Source organism: Cetorhinus maximus, chromosome 8 (genome assembly GCF_964194155.1).
Source record: "Cetorhinus maximus chromosome 8, sCetMax3.hap1.1, whole genome shotgun sequence".
Classification (NCBI taxonomy): Eukaryota; Metazoa; Chordata; class Chondrichthyes; order Lamniformes; family Cetorhinidae; genus Cetorhinus; species Cetorhinus maximus.
Genome location: NC_135886.1, coordinates 129405367 through 129426052, shown reverse-complemented (window position 1 = coordinate 129426052; position 20686 = coordinate 129405367). Strand labels below are relative to the sequence as shown.

General features: G+C 43.3%; 1 protein-coding gene and 1 long non-coding RNA gene across 7 annotated transcripts in view; one reads left to right on the top strand and one right to left on the bottom strand.

Moving 5' to 3' along the window:
- LOC144683963 (uncharacterized) overlaps nucleotides 1–20686 on the bottom strand; it is a 40500-nt gene that overhangs the window by 8450 nt on the left and 11364 nt on the right. For 4 of the 6 annotated variants that reach the window (XR_013577372.1, XM_078547588.1, XM_078547591.1 and 1 more), the window contains exons 1-2: nucleotides 11586–11735; nucleotides 94–3733 (exon numbers count right to left, since the gene is read on the bottom strand). Coding sequence is in view for 5 of the 6 variants with exons in the window: in XM_078547588.1 (XP_078403714.1) it covers nucleotides 94–3733; nucleotides 11586–11617 (3672 nt within the window). In the remaining variant the exon portion in view is untranslated. Of the gene's footprint in view, nucleotides 1–93; nucleotides 3734–10578; nucleotides 10720–11585; nucleotides 11736–20686 lie in introns of those variants that run through there. The other 2 variants (XM_078547592.1, XM_078547590.1) reach the window with 2 other exon arrangements.
- LOC144683964 (uncharacterized) lies at nucleotides 11993–13284 on the top strand. The gene is made up of 2 exons (XR_013577373.1): nucleotides 11993–12326; nucleotides 12364–13284. It is a non-coding gene; the product is annotated as an uncharacterized LOC144683964 (long non-coding RNA).

Genomic DNA, 20686 nt, shown 5'->3' with positions numbered 1-20686 from the left:
TCAAGGCAAACATTATACTGCATGTACACAATATTAGTCACTACATACAAGAATGATGCATAACAGGTGGTTGTGAAAATATAAAAAACTTACTTTGGCATTGACTCCAATGTGGCATGACGAAAGTTTGTTGTTTGCTGTATTTTGCCCAGTCCCTATTGCACTGCTCAGCCTTCCCAAAACCAGACGAGGCTTTGGAAGGCACATCTTTGAAAAACTAGGTGGTTGCATTGGAGGCTTTCCTCCTCTTCCCACAGCAGTAGAACCTACTTTACAGATCGGAGGTGGTATAGAGTCCTTATGTGCTCCATATTTGTGCGCTTCAGACACAGGTGCTTGACTGATGTTTTTCCTTCTGACTCCAGGGAGAGAAGAAACATGTTTTAAGGAACTCTCCGTTCCCATTTTAGTTTGCTGCAATCGCTGTCCAGGTCTTGGTGCATTTGAATCTTTTCTCCTACTGTTTGTAGTTTCAGTGGCATCAGTGCTAGAGCTTTCAGAGTCACCTTTTGTCTTGTTTTGTTCATCTGGACACTCACCCACTCCATCATGCTCACTATCTTGAAGTGCACAGGATGAGGCCAGGAAAGAATGGTCAAGTTGTAGATAGTCTGGAAAACTCTGTTTCCCTCTTAAGTATGGTGTGGACATGCAGTGTGGAGCCCATTCTGAACTCACTATATCAACTAAATCTGCATGCTCACAAATGCTTAGTTCCTTGTTCTGGGAAGTGTCTCTCAAATGTAGACTTCTTTCTAGAGCAGAAGCTCCTTTCTGCAATTCTGTAGAACAGTTAACATCACCTCCTTGATTTGTTTCACTGGATATTTTATTCGTACATGTAGAGTCACCCCCCTTCCCGGAATTCAGAGTTGAATTTGAGATACTACTTTTGCCATTCTGCTTCACCTGCTCCAACTTTGATCCATAATCTGGAGCATGTTTTCTCACAAGTCTGATTTCATTTGAGCCTCCTGAAGATTGAGGCAGCTTGCGATTGGGGAAGTTAGTTATTTTGCTGGGGTTATTTTCCAAACTGTCTTCACACTTTGATGAATCAAATGCAACATTGCAATCAGTGACAGTTACAATTCCATTTAATTGCTCTCCGCTGCTCGTAGATGGAAGCAGCTCACAATTGGACAAGACAGGTGCTTTGCTATCATTTTCAGGACTACCTTCATGCTTTGGTGCATCAAATATTGCATTTTTATGGTCACCCACAGCCATGGTGCTATTTAACTGCAGCAGTAGTTCACAACTGGACGAGGCAGGTGCTATGCTATCATTTTCGGGACTACCTTCATGCTTTGGTGCATCAAATGTTGCATTTTTATGGTCATCCATGGTCATGGTGCTATTTAACTGCAGCAGTAGTTCACAACTGGACGAGGCAGGTGCTTTGCTATCATTTTCAGGACTACCTTCATGCTTTGGTGCATCAAATGTTGCATTTTTATAGTCATCCACAGCCATGGTGCTATTTAACTGCAGCAGTAGTTCACAACTGGACGAGGCAGGTGCTTTGCTATCATTTTCAGGACTACCTTCATGCTTTGGTGCATCAAATGTTGCATTTTTATGGTCATCCATGGTCATGGTGCTATTTAACTGCAGCAGTAGTTCACAACTGGACGAGGCAGGCGCTTTGCTATCATTTTCAGGACTACCTTCATGCCTTGGTGCATCAAATGTTGCATTTTTATAGTCATCCACAGCCATGGTGCTATTTAACTGCAGCAGTAGTTCACAACTGGACGAGGCAGGTGCTTTGCTATCATTTTCAGGACTACCTTCATGCTTTGGTGCATCAAATGTTGTATTTTTATGGTCATCCATGGTCATGGTACCATTTAACTGCAGCAGCTCACAATTGGACAAGACAGGCGCTTTGCTATCATTTTCAGAACTACCATCATGCTTTGGTGCATCAAGTGTTGCATTTTTATGGTCATCCACAGCCATGGTGCTATTTAACTGCAGCAGCAGTTCACAATTGGACAAGACAGGTGCTTTGCTATCTTTTTGGGGACTACCTTCATGCTTTGGTGCATCAAATGTTGCATTTTTATGGTCATCCATGGTCACGGTGCCATTTAACTGCACCGTCTCTCTCATAGACGGGGGCAGCGTGTAATTAGATGGGTTAGTTACCTTGAGGTCATTTCCCACATCTTCATGTTCTGATGTTTCAAATGTTATATTTTTATGGTTATCCACAGTCATGGTACCATTTAACTGCACTACCACCTGTGCAGATAGGGGCAGCTTGTAATTGGATAAGGCAGAAGCCTGGAGATCATTTCCAAAACTACTTTCATGTTCTGATAAATCAAAGGTTATATTTTTATTATCTCGCTCAGTCATCGTTTCATTCCACTGGATTAAATCAGCTGTAGTGAAAGATGGTGTGCAATCTAACAAAGCAGGGGCCTCGCGTTCATTTTCAAAACTGCCTCTGTGCTTTGGCAAAATTTGGTTTTCATCACTTAGCATGCTTCTTTCACACAACAGCAGGTCTTTCTTAGATAGTGACAAATTACAGTTAGACAAAGTCTTGGCTGTCATGAAACTTTCACAAGACGCATCAGTCTTTATGTCCAAAGATTGTGTATTTGATGCACCTCTCACCTGGATTTCACCCAACTGGATTAAATCTACTGTAGATAGGGACGTTGTGCAATTGGATACAGTGGGCAACTTGCTCAGGACATTGCTAGAATAGACATTTTGCTTTGGTGCATCACCTTCATGGTCATTAAGGTCACTCTGCATCATGGTTTCATTTATCTGGATCAAATTTCCTGAAGGGGACCAAGGCAGAGTTCCAGTCTCAACATCATCATCATTCATCTTAGCACTGACTGGTGACTCTTGAGTTTTGATTTCTGCTTCTGTGAGAATTAGTTGACAACTGGTATCCTTATTTTCTTGCAACTGTGAAGTGCTGCCACCAAGTGGCAATTTTGCTGGAGAGGTGTCTGAACAGCAGGAGTACACTGAACAGTCCAATGGTACAGGTTCCTCATTTATCATGGAAACATTGGGCACCGGAACAGGATTTATTGCATCAACTGCATGGAGAAGACACGTCTCACTTTTATTACTTAACTCAGCAGCTATATGTAGGCATTCTTCTGCAACAAAACTGCTGAATAAAGGTGACAAATAACTAGGCTCCATAAGGCGAAGTGGACAATGGGCTGATTGTGTTTGCTCATGTTCAGGAACACTGTTGGACACATTAATGTTGGGCAACTTTTGTTGTACCATTACTGCACCCACACTTTTTGTTTTTTGAGGAATTTGCCTTTCATACTCGTCATCAGAACTTGGAAGACAATATGTTGCATTCAGAGAATTTTCTTTTGCAGCAGTTTTGAATTTGGTACCCATCTTTCTATCCAACTTATGGGTAGAATTTACATTGAAGGAGCCTGTGCTGAATTGACTGTTTTTGACAGTTGAGACACTTGGCGCTTTTAGTACTTGTTTCTCAAAAACTTTCAAGTTATTGGTACCAAGTGTCCGTTTCCCCAATTCAGTTAGTGGAATTTTTGAACAACCTTCAGGTGGACTTTTTCTGGTCAGCAGTGGACGTCTACATTGCGATGGTGCCTCACTATTCCTCCTAACAGCTGTGGAAGCAGCTGCATTACTTGAGGTTCTAGTGGGAACACAAGTTGAAGCACGATGCTTTGGCGCAACTAATGAAGACTTTGTTGAGCTCCGTCTGGAAAAAGATGTTTTTCAGCGTCAGGGTAGAGAAGAAAAAGCACAGCTGATCAGCAACAAATAATATTTTTTTGAAAACTGTACACTTAGGTTTTGAGACAACAATGCAAATAGTATCAGGCTTTTAAGGGATTTATCAATAATATTTCAATTGTATATCTGATTACAAAAATTGAAACTAAGGCAACTAATTATTAGATGTGAAAAAGATAAATGTTCTAATTACTTACTCCTGAGAATTATAATTTCTAATATCTGCAAGACAGGGCAAACCAGAAGAGCCTTTCCTCATTCTAATTTGATATCTTCAAAAAAGTTGAATTGCAAAGGCAAACAAAATTTGAGGGAAATGCTTGGGAAAGAGGGAAGATGGGAAACAGTGGAGATGCGTAGGAACTTAGGAGCAGGAGTAGGCCATTTAGCCCTTCAAGCCTGCTCCACCTTTCAAATAGTGTCTGATCTGGTTGTGGTCTCAACTCCACTTTCCTGTCTGTCCGCCCCACAGCCCACAACTCTCTTGTCTATCAAAAATCTAAATTTTTTTCACGGCAGAGTGAGAAAATGACCCAGCCTCCACTGCTTTCTGAGGAAGAGAATTCCACAAATGAACGATTCTCCAAAAAAAAAAGCTCCCATCTCAATTTTAAGAGGTAGACCTCATTTTTAAACTGCATCCCCTAGTTCTAATCTCCACCATAAAAAGAACCATCCTCAGTATCTACCATATCAAGTCCCCTCAGGATCTTGTAGGTTTCAGTAAGATCACCTCTCATTCCTCTAAACTCCAATGAGTATAGGCCGAACACATTCAGCCTTTCTTCACAAGACAAGCCCTTCATCTCAGGAATGAGTCAAGTGAAAGTTCTCTGAACTGCTTCTAATGCAATTATACCCTTTTTTCAAATAAGGAAACCAAAACTGTACACAGTACTCCAGATATGCTCTTACCCAAGGCCCTGTACATCTGCAGTGTAACTTCCCTATTCTCATATTCTATACCCATTGCAGTAAATGTCAACATTCCATTTGCCTTCCTAATCGCTTGCTGTACTTGCATACTAGCTTTTTGTGATTCATATGCCAGGACATCCAGATCCCTCTGTATCACTATTGGGCCTCTAGTCACTCAGTACTACTACTTTTTGGGGTCAGGGGAAGTGTGGAGATGGAGAGTTAAAAAGGTTAGGCAAGCAGCCACAGGAATATAAAGTGATTAGGGGGGGTTAAGTGATCATTTTTAAAAACTCATTCATGTGATGTGGGCTTCACTGGCTGGGCCAGCATTTATTGCCCATCCCTAGTTGCCCTTGAGAAGGTGGTGGTGAGTTGCCTACTTGGACTGCTTCAGCCCATGTGGTGTAGGCACATCCACAGTGCTGTTAGGAAGGGAGCTCCAGGGTGTTGACCCAGCAACAGTGAAGGTACAGCGATATATTTTCAAGTCAGGATGGTGACTAACTTGGAGGGGAACTTCTAGGTGGTGGTGTTCCCATCTCCCACGCCTCTGCCCTCACCTTCCTCTCCCTCCCAGAACCATGATAGGGTCTCCCTTGTTCTCAATTATCACCCCACCAGCCTCCGCATTCAAAGGATCATCCTCTGCCATTTCCACAAACTCCAGCATGATGCCACCACCAAACACATCTTCCCTCCACCACCACCACCCCACCCCCTCCACCCAATCGGCATTCCCTACACCTCAACCCCCCTCCCACATCACCTTCTCATGCAACCGCGGAAGGTGCAACACCTGCCCCTTTACTTCCCCCTCCTCACCGTCCAAGGGACCAAACACTCCTTTCAAGTGAAGCAGCACTTCACTTGCACTTCCCTCAATTTAGTCTACTGCATTCGTTGCTCCCAATGCGGTCTCCTCTACATTGGAGACACCAAACGCAGACTGGGTGACTGCTTTGCGGAACACCTTCGGTCTGTCCGCAAGCATGACCCAGACCTTCCTGTCGCTTGCCATTTCAACACACCAGTCTGCTCTCATGCCCACATGTCCATCCTTGGCCTGCTGCAGTGTTCCACTGAAGCTCAATGCAAACTGGAGGAACAGCCCCTCATCTTCCGATCAGGCACTTTACAGCCTGCTGGACTTAATATTCAGTTCAACAACTTCAGATCATGAACTCTCTCCTCCATCCTCACCCCTTTTTTGAACCTTTTTGCTAATAATTATCTATATATTTTTTTAATATATATATTTTTTCCCACCTATTTCTAATATTTTTAAAATTTATTTCCATTTTTTGTTTTATCCCCACCTTTTAGCCTATTTCGATCCCCTCCCCCATCCCACCCCCACTAAGGTCATATGTCACTTGCTCATCCTGCTTTCTACCCTTAATGTCACCATTAGCACATCCTTTAGCTAATATCACCACAGCCAACACCCCTTTGACCTTTTGTTTATGACATATTTGGCAATCTCTTTTCTGCCTCCACCTAACACTGGCCCTCTATCCAGCTTCACATGTCCAACCCCACTTAAACAGCTTATATTTCACCACATTTCTATTTCTCTTTAGTTCTGAAGAGTCATACGGACTCGAAACTTTAACTCTGTCTTTCTCTCCACAGATGCTGTCAGACCTGGTGAGATTTTCCAGCAATTTTTGTTTTTGTTTCGGATTTCCGCAGTATTTTGCTTTTATTTTTTCCCCCATCTGCTGCCCTTGTCCTTCTAGATGGTAATGGTTGTGGGTTTGGAAGGTGCTGTCGAAGGAGCCTTGGTGAATTCCTGCAGTGCATATTGCAGATGGTGTACACTGCTGCTACTGTGCATTGATGGTGGAGGGAGCAAATGTCTGTGGATTTGGTGCCAATCAAGTGACCTTTTTCTGCCATGGGAGCTGCACTCATCCAGGCAAGTGGGGAGTATTCCATCACCCTCCTGGCTTGTGCCATGGAGATGGTGGACAAGCTTTGGGGAGGCAGGTGGTGGGTTATTCATCACACAATTCCTAGCCTCTGACCTGCTCTTGTAGCCACAGTATTTATATGTCTAGTCCAGTTCAGTTTCTGGTTAATGGTAACCCCCAGGATAGTGGGGGGTTTCAGTGATGGTAATGCCATTGAACATCAAGGGGCAATGGTTAGATTCGCTCTGGTCAGAGATGGTCATTGCCTGACATTTGTGTGGTGCAAATGTTATTTGCCACTTGTCAGCCCAAGCCTGGATATTGTCCAGGTCTTGCTGCATTTGGACATGGACTGCTTCAGTATCCGAAGAGTTGCAAATGGTGCTAAACATTGTGCAATCAGTGAACATCCCCACTTCTGACCTTGTAATGGAAGGAAGGTCATCAATGAAGCAGCTGAAGATGGTTGAGCCGAGGACACTACCGAGGAACTCCTGCAGTGATGTCCTGGACCTGAGATGACTGACCTGCAACAACCAGAACCATCATCCTTTGTGCTAGGCATGACTCCAACCAATGGAGAGTTTTCTGCGATTCCCATGGACTCCAATTTTGCTTGATCTCCTTGATGCCACACTTGGTCAAATGCTGCCTTGATGTCAGGGCAGTCACTCTCTCCTCACCTTGGGAGTTCAGCTCTTTTGTCCATATTTGAACCAAGGCTGTAATGAGGTCAGGAGCTGAGTGGTTCTGGTGGAACCCAAACTGGGCATCAGTGAGCAGGTTTTTGCTAAGCAAGTGTCATTTGATAGCACTATTGTTGACCCTTCTCATTACTTTACTGATGATCAAGTGTAGACTGATGGGGTGGTAATTGGCCAGGTTGGATTTGTCCTGCTTTGTGTACAGGACATACCTGGGCAATTTTCCACACAGCTGGGTAGATGCCAATTTTGTGGCTGTACTGGAACAGCTTGGCTAGGGGCGCAGCAAGTTCTGGAGCACAAGTCTTCAGTACTATAGCCGGAATATTGTGAGGGCCCATAGCCTTTGCAGCATCCAGTGTCTTCAGCCGTTTCTTGATATCACGGAGTGAATCGAATTGGCTGAAGACTGACATCTGTGATGCTGGAGACCTCTGGAAGAGGCAGAGATGGATCTTCCACTCGGCACTTCTAGCTGAAGATTGTTGTAAATGCTTCAGCCTTATCTTTTGCACTGATGTGCTGGGCTCCTCCATCATTGAGGGTGGGGATATTTGTGGACCACCCTCCTCTAGTGAGGAGTTTAATTGTCCCCCACCATTCACGACTGGATGTAGCAGGACTGCAGAGCTTAGATCTGATCCATTGGTTGTGGGATCACTTAGCTCTGTCTTGCTGCCTATGCTGTTTGGCACGCAAGTAGTCCTGTGTTATAGCTTCACCAGGTTGACACCTCAGTTTTAGGCATGCCTGGTGATGGTCCAGGCATGCCCTCCTGCACTCTTCATTGAACCAGGGTTGATCCTCCGGCTTGATGGTAATGGTAGAGTGGAGGATATGCCGGGCCATGTGGTTACAGATTGTGTTCGAATGCAATTCTGCTGTTGCTGATGGCCCACAGCGTGGATGGCCAGTCTGGAGTTCCTAGGTCTGTTTGAAATCTACCCCATTTAGCACGTTGGTAGTGCCACACATGATGGAGAGTATCCTCAATGTGAAGTCAGGACTTCGTCTCCACAATGACTGCGCGGTGGTCACTCCTACTGATACTGTCATGGACAGATGCATCTGCAGCAGGCAGGTTGGTGAGGATGTGGTCTAGTATGTTTTTCCCTCTTGTTGATTCCCTCATCACCTACTGCAGACCCAGTCTAGCAGTTATGTCCTTTAGGACTCAGCCAGCTTGGTCAGTAGTGCTACTAAGTTACTCTTGGTGGTGGACATTGAAGTCCCCCACCCAGAGTACATTCTGCACCCTTGCCACCCTCAGTGCTTCCTCCAAGTGGTGTTCAACATGGAGGAGCATGGATTCATCAGCTGAGGGAGGGCAGTATGTAGTAATCAGCAGGAGGTTTCCTTACCCATGTTCGTGATCTGTTGCCATGAGACTTCATGGGGTCCAGAGTCAATGTTGAAGACTCCAACTGTACACCACTGTGCCGCTACCTCTGCTGGGCCTGTCCTGCTGGTGGGACAGGACATACCCAGGGATGGTGATGGTGGAGTCTGGGACATTATCTGTAAGGCATGATTCTGTGAGGATGACTATGTCAGGCTGTTGCTTGACTAGTCTGAGACAGCTCTCCCAATTTTGGCACTAGCCCCCAGATGTTAGCAAGGAGAACTCTGCAGGGTTAAGATTGCCGTTGTCGTTTCCAGCACCTAGGTCGATGCCAGATGGTCCGTCCAGTTTCATTCCTGTTTTGGGACTTTGTAGCGGATTGTTACAACTGAATGGCTTGCTAGGCCATTTCAGAGGGCATTTAATAGTCAACTATATTGCTGTGGGTCTGGAGTCATGTGTAGGCCTTCCCTAAAGGAAGGATGGGTTTTTACAACAATTGACAATGGTTTCATGGTCATCATTAGACTTTTAATTACAGATTTTTATTGAATTCAAATTCCACCATCTGCCACGGCAGGATTCAAACCCAGGTCCCCAGAGCATTACCCTGGGTCTCTGAATTACTAGCCAGCGGCAATACCACTATGCCTAAGTGAACTCAGTCCCACTCAGTTCAAAAGAGAAATGTAAGATTGTAGGACAGCCACGATTAGTGGAAAGGCAAAGAGTTGAAGCAAAAATGTTGATAAAAAATGTAAAGGCAAAGAGTCAATAACCATGTTTTCTCACTTAAGACCCACCCCCAAAACAACCTTGAAAGAGCTGGCATCATTCACAATCTGAAAAGAACAGGATAAAACAGAAGACGGGAGAAGAGACAAAATTTGTGGAGACAGACAAAGGGCGAGGGGCAAGGGGAGAGGGGACAAAGTAACAACCTGGACAAGTAAGGGAAAAACTATATTCTACCAGTGTACAAATAGTGGGCAAATCAGATACTTTAGATTGTTTATGCTTCATTGGTGCATTTCAATATTTCAAAACAAATAAAAATTTGATCTTCAAACTTATGGGCCATAACTTCTGAGCTGCAGGGCAGTGTATCTGGGGGTACCCGGAAGATGCTCTGGGGAACCCCCCACCACAAAGGGCTCCCAGGTAAGGATTGCACAGCAATCACCCAGTTCAAACTTCCTCTGGGCAATTGTCCTGCACTGGGAATCATCAAAAATGTCATTTAACTTGCAAACTTAGGATGGTTCTGACTGGATTACTACTGCTGCAAGACAGAAAAAGTTAGAAGAGTTAAAACCACTTCTAGCTTGTGGGTAACTATTGTACCGGAACCCCACCCCCCACGCCCAAACTAACCCCGACTACCCCACGGGACTCCCCCATTTCCACTCCCCAACTACCCCACAACACCCGTGGCTCCCCGAACCCCTGACTACTCCCCACCTACCTCTCCCCTGCCCCCCAGATTCTAACTACTTAACCTACCTTCTCCCTGGCTTGAAAACTGCTGGACCTTTAAATCTACTTGACTTACGGCAGCCAATGCCCTTTAAAAATGGGTGCGTGGCCTCCATGCACCTGACTCTGCAGCCCTTGATAGAAGGGCCTGGAACAGGCGCAGCTCTCACCCGGCCGGAGTCAGAAGGTTGGACAGGAAAGTATTGGAAGAATTTGAAGGTAAGAAAGTTGGAGCGGAGTGGCAATCCGACTCCAACTGCCACTCCTCGGAAGTTCAGGGCTTATATTTGGAGATGGTTTGTCCATGGTGGAGACTCAGTTGGGAAGAAAATGTAACTAAAACTGGGTAACTAAATTACTGGCATGTAATGCAATCTCTATGCAACTAAATTATCATGACTTAATGTAATCATTGAGATACTGAACTAATCATGTAGCAGATATAAAACTCAACTGGATATTAAACACTACTGATTACAATCAGGCTTCTGTTCAATTAGACGAGCTTTGTCCTATGTTCTCAACCATTCGCCAAATTCACGCATTGATCACTGTTGAGGCCCAAATGCTGAATTAGTAAAATCCAGTTTGCATTCTGAAACACAAAGCAATCAACTTGAGTCACTGGAAAAGGGGCTTCTACTTCAAAACCAAACCAACTTAAGATGCCCAGCTCAGATTTAAAAAAGAAACTCCTACAGGATGCAAAAAAGCTTACTGGATTAAACAACTCACATTCCTCATCAATCAAGGGCAAACCAAAAGAACCCCAAACTAGCAAATGATTTTTAAAAAAAAAAAATCACTGAACTGTGAATCACTGGAAAGTTGTTATTTTTGCACCTCTCCCCATTGAAGAGCTATTGATAAAACAAAGTGAATAATCCAGCAGCCCAAAGTCCCAGTAAAAAAAAAAGATTTGCTTTATAATATGAAAAAAATATTTTTTCACAAGCTCAGGAATGAACATTGCTCAGCTTTATCCATCTCCACTTGTCTGCTGTGAAAACCTCACCCATGTCTTCATACCTGAGAATTTCAACGCCCTCCTGGGTTGCCCCACCACATTCTGCCCTCTGTAAATTTTAAATTATCCAAAACTCCGCTACCTCGGTCTTAACTCACAGCAAGTCTCCCATTCCCCTATCTCCAGGGTGCCCACGGGCTCATTTGCTCCCAGCCAAGAGCAACGTCTTAATTTTAAAACTGGCTTCACTGCTTTGACCCTCCCTCAGTGCTCCAGCCCCACAGTCCTCCCAAGATATCTGCATTCCTCTAACTCTGGGGGCCATACTTTTTGTTTTGTGAAAAAGCCTCGGGCCATTTTATCAAGGGCACTAAACTTGCTGTTTGACAGACAGTGAAATGCAGACCCGGCTGGAATATGGAAGGCAGCTCCCCCCCACCCCTGCTTCCCCTCAGGGAGCTGAAAACAACTACAGAGAATTCCCCAACACTAACCTTCCCGACCTGGGCCTGCCGGGTAAATCCATGCCCGGAGAGCAGGACTGAAAGCTACGCCGGTGTCCTGCCTGTCTGCCTGCCGCTCCCAATCGGTGCGCAAACAGAAAACTCTGCGCTCCAGCCCGCCGCCATTTAAAACTTCAAAGCCCCGCCTCTCCCTCCCGCCCCAAGTCTCGCGGGACGCGCGCCCCAACCGTCGCCACTTTTAAATTCCAGGAAGCAACCAGGAAAGGCATTCACTGTCGCCATTGGAAACAAGCAACGGTTAGGTTGGGGGGGGGGGGGGGGGAGGGGAGCGTAACGTCTCGCGAGATGTGGGTCGAGACCGGCGGGTGGACGGAGGCGGGGATCTCGCGAGATCTGGGGCGGGGCTTCAAGTTTTAAATGGCGTCGGTACTCAGTAGTGAGGTTTATGCTTTCACCCTGATTAGGAGAGGCAGCTGGAGCCGGGCACTGATATAGGCTTCACTCTCTCTCTCCAGGCATGGATTTACCTGGTAGGTTTATGTCGGGAAGATTAGTGCTGGGGGATTTTTTTCTGTAGTTGTTTTCGGCCACATTAGAGCAGGGTCTGTATTTCACTGGCAGTAAAACAAGCATAGTGCCTTTGATAAAATGTCCCAAGGCTTTTCGCAGGGGCGTTATAAAACAAAGTATGACCCTGAGCTACATGTGGCAATATTGGGCAGGTGACCAAAAGTTTGGTCAAAGAGGTGGGTTTTAATCGATGTCTTAAAGGTGAAAAGCGAGATAGAGAAGGTGGAGAGGTGTAGAGGGAATTCCAGAGTTTAGGGACTAGGCAGGTGTCTGCATTCTACCAATGGTGGGGCAATTATGATTGGACAGGCACATGATGCCAGAATTAGAGGAATGCAGCTATCTTGTGGGGCCGGAGGAGATTAGAGATAGGGAGAGGCAAACCTGTGGTGGGATTTGAAGACAAGGATGAGAATCTTAAAATCAAGGTGCTGCTTGGCTGGGAGGCAACAAAGCTCTGTGAGTACAGGGGTGATAGGGGAATGGGGTTTCCTATGAGTTAAGACATGGGTAGTAGAGTTTTAGTTAACCTCAAATTTATGGAGGATAGAATGTGGTAGACCTGTAATTCTTTGCTATGGGCATGTGAAGCAGAGGTGTACTGTAAAGGCTGAGTTGGTAAGAGAGTGCCTGGAAGACAGCTTGAATGCATGTGGTGACCCAGGGAAGAGGAACATCAGACCGAGAGTTCGAAACCCTGGAGGTGAACCCTTGTGGAAAGCGTCTGAGTGAAAGTTTGGGATAAAATTCTAAGGCGTGGTCCAGGAGAGTGGAGATTGGAATCCCTGTGTGAAAGTTGGAATTCAGTGAGACTGGTTGGCTCATGGTGTGATAAGCATCCGGGGGAATTGAGGATAAATCCATAGCATCTGTTTGAGGTGGCTTCCGTCACTTAGTTTCAGAGTGGTGTGTCTAACCACAGGGTGCCATAGGTATATATGGACTGTGTATTTACTGTGAACATTAAAGTATAAGATAGCTTTTGTAACTTGTGTTATCCTTACAAATTTGTACACATCTGTAAAGGTATAGTTGTGGGTAAAGGAGTGACGTAATATAGTTCATCTTGTTGAATAAATGTTTTATTCTTTTGCTAAAAATTCATCAGCTGACCCCTGTGACTCTGTTTAGTAGCTACTCTCCATGTATCTAAACAAACCTCAGCTTGGATCATAACCAGATCTGTTCAAGGGTCAATGAACAGCCCTTGAGGCAGTCTGCCAGCCAGAAGTGTCACAGACAAAGGAATAGGTCCTCTTAAGTTAAAGGCAGCCAAGAAATAGGCTCTGAATTAAAGAGCTGCATTTAGCAAACTGATTCTCTACTGTGGGTTGTCAGGGCAAAGGTACCCCTTTGGAGCAGCGGTGTTCTGCTTGGCATAGCCATAAATCTCTGTGCTTGTAAGCTAGTGTTGTGTGCTCTGGCATCTAGGGAGAAAGAATCTCGGAAGGTGAGATCGAAACCCTGTGAGGTGGGCCATTGTTAAAGCTGTCTGAGTGGGAGTGAATTTTGGAGAGAACTCCAAGGAGAGATCTTTGAAGGTGAAGCTGGGAATCCCATGAGACAGTTTCAATGAGATTGTTTGACTTGATGTTTACTAATTCCTGGATAGATTCTTGAGAAATCCACAGACTATGTCTAGGTTGCATCTCTTACTCATTTACATATTGTAAATTGTTTTCTTTCTGAACTTGTACAATAAAGCTTATTCAAAACCTGTGGAAACTTGTGGCTTTATTCCGAAATATCTAATTAAACAAAATGTTACAGGCCAATGATCCCTAACCAGGTCTTTTTCTCCCCCAAAACCCTGGGGTCTGGCTGGCTAAGGATCATAACAATATCTGAAAGCAGGCTTTCAAAATTGTTTTGTCCCAATATTACTGGATGGTTGCAGTTCTGACTTTTGCAAGCTTGGGGTTCTTTCTGTTTTTAACTTCGTTGCTTGAGGAATGTACAGTATTGTATTTCTGGATGAGCAATGAGTTGTGTGGCTGTTGCATCCAGTGTTTTATCTGCCAGGTTCTCTGTTCTGCAGTTTTTTAAATCTGAGTGGGACATCTTACTTGGTTGGGTTTTAAACTGGAAGTATTTTTACAATGCCTCAATCACTGCTTTGTGTTTCAGAATGGAAATGGGATTTGACCAATTGCGCATTTGGGCCTTAAGTGATCCACAGATGAATTTGGCTTGTGAATGTATTAGGAGAAAATGGTCAAGACTCAACAAGTGTTCTTTTTAATAGCTTATTGTAATATCTATAAATTTAACTTCAGTAACCTGCTCCCCTTAATTACAAATGCTATTTATAACTTCTGTACCCTGCTCCCTTTTAAATTAAATCAGCACCATGCTCAGAAACACTGTTGCTGTAACTTCTGAGCTGCATTCGTGCTATTAACACCTGGAAAAAAAAATGTTGCTTCTGTTGCTGGTGTTCCATTAGCTGAGTTATCCCATTTTAGTTCATCCAACCCCCTTACTAAACTCATTTTCTGAAGCTCCAAGCTCCAAACTGTGCAGTGCTGCTGTTGTTTCTAATCCTCCTTTACTGTCTGTTGCTCAATGCACCTTTCCTAAGGCTACGAAAAAAAATCTCTCGATGGCATTGATTACTGCAAGCCTCTTCCCAGTTCTGTGCTGCCTTTCATATTGTAACAATCTCTCATCCTAGTTTGAATAGCCGATTAACATACGGAGGAGGTTTCAATGGGGAAGGTCCTGGCTATCATATTGGGTAGGTTTTACTCTAAGGAGGCTAACATTTCCGAGGAATGTGGAGACACATTCAGACATGGTGACTCCAAATCTGTAGGAGTTCAATGGTCAAGACAAATCATTTAATTGGACAGATGCATACCCATTGTGTGGCCTGATGGCCTTTAGTTGTTTCTTAACTAGAGTATTGAAAAAAGTCACTCATTGTGACTAAAAAATAAAAGTGGGGGGGGTGTGGAAAAGGGCTGCATTGTCTTTTAATCTGTATCCTCATTGTTTTCCTTCTCCCTGTCCTCTGTCTTGGACTTTTTTCAGATTGTAGATGACACCAACTCTTTGAAGACTGCTTTTGGGATGGGGATTCTGTTTTTTCCCCCAATAATTTATATAAATTTTTCTTTTGCCACCTTTTTCCATTATTTTTAAATGTATTTCCATCCATTGTTTTATCTCTATCTTTTAGCCTATTTTGATCCCTTCCCTTCACCCCACCCCCACTAGGGCTATATGTACCTTGCTTGTCCTGCTTTCTATCTTTAATTAGCACATTCCACAGATAATATCACCACCATTGACACCTCTTTGTCCTTTTGTCTATGACATCTTTTGGTTATCTCCACCTATCACTGGCCCTCTATCCAGTTCTACCTGTCCATGCCCCCCCCCCCTTAAACCAGCTTAAATTTGACCTCTTTTCTATTTTTACTTTCTTCTGTTGAAGAGTCATATGGACTCGAAACGTTAACTGTGTTCCTCTCCGCAGATGCTACCAGACCTGTTGAGTTTTTCCAGGTATTTTTATTTTTTGTTTTGGATTTCCAGCATCCGCAGTTTTTTGCTTTTAACTCATTGTGTCTGTCAGGTTTTCAAGTTCACGTGGAATACTGGGAAGAAGTTGGTCCAATTTCTGAAAACAGCCCATTACACACTGCCTCTTTGCAGTACTGTCATTTGAGCTTTGACATGTTGGATATTTTTAAATGTGGTGTTGTCTTATGGCAGGTGGATGGTAAATGCTAAGCTGCTCAAACCCCAGAGGGAAACTTGAAGCAGCTGCCACAATTATTTGCAATTTGTATTTATTTTGAGATGTGGGCTTTGAGTTCCCTAAAAGAAGGCTGCTGAGATTTTTACAAAACCGCATTAAACAATTATTAATAAAAGATTTTAAACAGTATGAATTATTACTATGATTCCTAAATCCCTAATCAATATTATACCTCTGTTAAGGCAACAGTAAAACATGTAGATTTAAACAGACCCAGCAAACCATACACCCTCTACAATCTAATTCAAAGTGAGTTTTCTTCAGCTTTGGTTCCTTGTAGAGGGCAACTTGAGGCTTTTCACATGTGTTAGTCTTAAAATGCCTGTCTTTATGCACGTTTTCCCCTTTGAATGCAAATTCCCATTGTTTCGCTGTCTTTGGACTTTGCCTCTCTAATAATAATCTATCATCATACCAATTTTACCAGTAATCTTTGGGAAAAATAAACAGTTTCTTAACTACTCCTGGCTAGGTGAAATGTTTCACCCCTTCCTTTGAATTTAGGCTACTCTGGTTTATTTAAAAATGTAAATGTTCCTGTTACACCTCACTTTCTAAAACTTCCCCATGTTTACCTATTTAACATTTCAAACCTAGCTCCTCTTGCATCAAAGCCTTCAGACTAGCCTTCAGACAGACTACTACAATAAATTCCAAATAACATTATAAAAATTATATCTTCTTAACACCTTGCTGAAGGACTGGCTACAGAGCTTTGAACAAAGCAGTATAAGCCTGATTGTAACTTGAGAGCAGTGTTGAATGATTCGAGATGTGGAGTTTAAAACTTATTTCTGATACTTGATTAGTTTGATATCTCAATGATTAGATTAAGTCATAATTTAGTTACTTAGATTGCATTATACTCTGGCAATTTAGGTACCTAGTGACTGCATAACTTAATCATTCTTCCAAAAAAAGTGTTTCTAGCCTGGACAAACCATTGCCACATACAGCTTGGAAAATCTCTGGAATAAATACAGGTCAAATTTTAAAATGCCCTAGCAAAGTACTAAATCTAGAGTGCTTCATGTGACCTTTCAGGCACAGTGTAAAATATCTTGTCTGCGTTGTCTTTTACTTTTCCTGCACCCCCTCTCATCTGTATCCTCATTGTTTTCCTTCTCCCTGTCCTCTGTCTTGGACTTTTTTCAGATTGTGGATGACACCAACTCTTTGAAGACTGCTTCTGGGATGGGGCTTCTGTTTTTTTCCAATGATTTATATAGATTTTTCTTGCCACCTATTTCCATTATTTTTAAATGCATTTCCATCTATTGTTTTATCTCTACCTTTTAGCCTATTTCGATCCCTTCCCTTCACCCCACCCCCACTAGGGCTATCTGTACCTTGCTTGTCCTGATTTCTACTCTTAATTAGCACATTGCTTAGATAATATCACCACCTTCAACACCTCTGTCCTTCTGTCTATGACATCTTTTGGCTATCTTCACCTATCACTGGCCCTCTAACCAGTTTGAGCTGTCCAATCCCCCCCCTTAAACCAGCTTAAATTTCACCTCTTTTCTATTTTTACTTAGTTCTGTTGAAGAGTCATATGGACTCGAAACGTTAACTGTGTTCCTCTCCGCAGATGCTGCCAGACCTGTTGAGTTTTTCCAGGTATTTTTATTTTTTGTTTTGGATTTCCAGCATCCGCAGTTTTTTGCTTTTAACTCATTGTGTCTGTCAGGTTTTCAAGTTCACGTGGAACACTGGGAAGAAGTTGGTCCAATTTCTGAAAACAGCCCATTACACACTGCCTCTTTGCAGTACTGTCATTTGAGCTTTGACATGTTGGATATTTTTAAATGTGGTGTTGTCTTATGGCAGGTGGATGGTAAATGCTAAGCTGCTCAAACCCCAGAGGGAAACTTGAAGCAGCTGCCACAATTATTTGCAATTTGTATTTATTTTGAGATGTGGGCTTTGAGTTCCCTAAAAGAAGGCTGCTGAGATTTTTACAAAACCGCATTAAACATTTATTAATAAAAGATTTTAAACAGTCTGAGTTATTACTATAATTCCTAAATCCCTAATAAATATTATACCTCTGTTAAGGCAACAGTAAAACATGTAGATTTAAACAGACCCAGGCAAAGCTTACACCCTCTACAGTCTAATTCAAATGAGTTTTCTTCAGCTTTGGTTCCTTGTAGAGGGCAACTTGAGGCTTTTCACATGTGTTAGTCTCAAAATGCCTGTCTTTATGCACGTTTTCCCCTTTGAATGCAAATTCCCATTGTTTTGCTGTCTTTGGACTTTGTGCCTCTAATAATAATCTATCATCATATCAATTTTACCAGTAATCTTTGGGAAAAATAAACAGTTTCCTAACTACTCCTGGCTAGGTGAAATGTTTCACCCCTTTCTTTGAATTTAGGCTACTCTGGTTTATTTAAAAATGTAAATGTTCCTGTTACACCTCACTTTCTAAAACATCCCCATGTTTAACATTTCAAACCTAGCTTCTCTTGCATCAAAGCCTTCAGAGTAGCTGTCTCTGCAATAAATTCCAAATAACATCATAAAAATTATATCTTCCTGACACCTTGCTGAAGGACTGGCCACAGAGCTTTGAACAAAGCAGTATAAGCCCGATTGTAAAACAAAAATACCTGGAAAAACTCAGCAGGTCTGGCTGCATCTGCGGAGAGGAACACAGTTAACGTTTCGAGTCCGAATGACCCTTCAACAGAACTAAATAAAAATAGAAGAGAGGTGAAATATAAGCTGGTTTAAAGGGGGTGGGACAAGTAGAGCTGGATAGAGGGCCAGTGATGGGCAGAGATAACCAACAGATGTCACAGACAAAAGGACAAAGAGGTGTTGAAGGTGGTGATATTGTCTAAGGAATGTGCTAATTAAGGGTAGAAAGCAGGACAAGCAAGGTACAGATAGCACTTGTTGGGATGGGGTGAAGGAATCGAAATAGGCTCAAAGGTAGAGATAAAACAATGGATGGAAATACATTTAAAGGTAATGGGAATAGGTGGGAAAAGAAAAATCTATATAAATTATTGGAAAAAAGGGGGGATCGGAAAGGGAGTGGGGATGGAGGAGAGAGTTCATGATCTAAAATTGTTGAACTCAATATTCAGTCTGGAAGGCTGTAAAGTGCCTAGTCGGAAGATGAGGTGCTGTTCCTCTAGTTTGCGTTGAGCTTCACTGGAACAATGCAGCATGCCAAGGTCGGATGTGTGGGCATGAGAGCAGGGTGGAGTGTTGAAATGGCAAGCGACAGGGAGGTCTGGGTAATGCTTGCGGACAGACCGAAGATGTTCTGCAAAGCGGTTACCCAGTCTGCGTTTGGCCTCTCCAATGTAGAGAAGCAGAAATCAAAACTGAAGCCTCACCTGTTAGTGTTAAGATGAATGATGACGATATTGAGACTGGAACTCTGCCTGGTGCCCTTCAGGAAATTAGATCCAGCTAAAGGAAACCATACAGAATAACCTAAATGACCAGGAAGCAGGTGCTTCAAAGCATATTATCTATTCTAGCAAAGTCCTGAGCAAGTTGCCCACTGTATCCAATTGCAAGTTGTCTCAAACTACAGTAGATTTAATCCATTTGGATGAAACTGATAAAAATATAACCTTTGCATCAAAACATGGAGGGAATTTTGGAAATAAGCTCCAGGGCTCTTGTTTTATCAGATTGCATGGTGCAGTTAAATGGTATCATGATTGTGGGTGACTATAAAAATGCAACCTTTGCAGCAAAGTATAAAGGCAATCTTGAAATGGATAGCAAAGCATCTGTCTTGTCCCACTGCAAGCTACTTCTATCTGCAAGTGACAGAGCAGTTAAAAACGTACATAAGAAATAGGAACAGGAGTAGACCATTCGGCCCCTCGAGCCTGCTCGGCTATTCAATTAAATCAGGGCTGATCATCTTGTGTTTTGATTTCTATGTTCCCATCTAACCCTGATAACCTTTGATTCCCTTTCCTAACTATCTACCTCTGCCTTAAAAATATTCAATGACCCTGCCTCTACCACCTTCTGGGGAAGAGAATTCCAAAGTCGCACAACTCTGAGAAAAAAATTCTCCTCATCTCTGCCCTGAAAGGGCATCTCCTAATTTTAAAACAGTGCCTCCTAGTTCTGGATTCACCCACAAGCGGAAACATCCTTTCGACGTCCACCTTGTCAAGGCTGTTCAGGATCTTGTATACTTCAATCAAATCACCCCTCACTCTTCTAAACTCCAGTGGAAACAAGCCCAGTCTGTCTAATCTTTCTTCATAAGACAACCCACTCATTCCAGGTATCAATCTAGTAAACCCACTTTGAACCTGGAATTAAAAGTCTAATAATGACCATGAAACCATTGTTGATTTGTTGTAAAAACCCATCTGGTTCACTAATGCTGTTTAGGGAAGGAAATCTGCTGTCCTTACCTGGTCTGGCCTACATGTGACTCCAGATCCACAGCAATTTGGTTGACTCTTAAATGCCCTCTGAAATGGCCTAGCAAGCCACTCAGTTGTATCAAACTGCTAAAAGGTCAATACGGAAAGAAACCGGATGGCCCACCTGGCATCGACCTAGGCATCAGCAGCGACAACAGCAAACTCAGCCCTGTTGATCCTGCAAAGTCCTCCTTACTAACATCTGGGGGATTGTGCCAAAATTGGGAGAGCTGCCTCTCCGACTAGTCAAACAACAGCCTGAACGTCATACTCGTGGAATAATACCTGTCCCAGACACCGCCATCAACATCCCTAAGTATGTCTTGTCCCACCGGCAGGACAGACCCAGTGGAGATGGTGGCACAGTGGTAAACAGA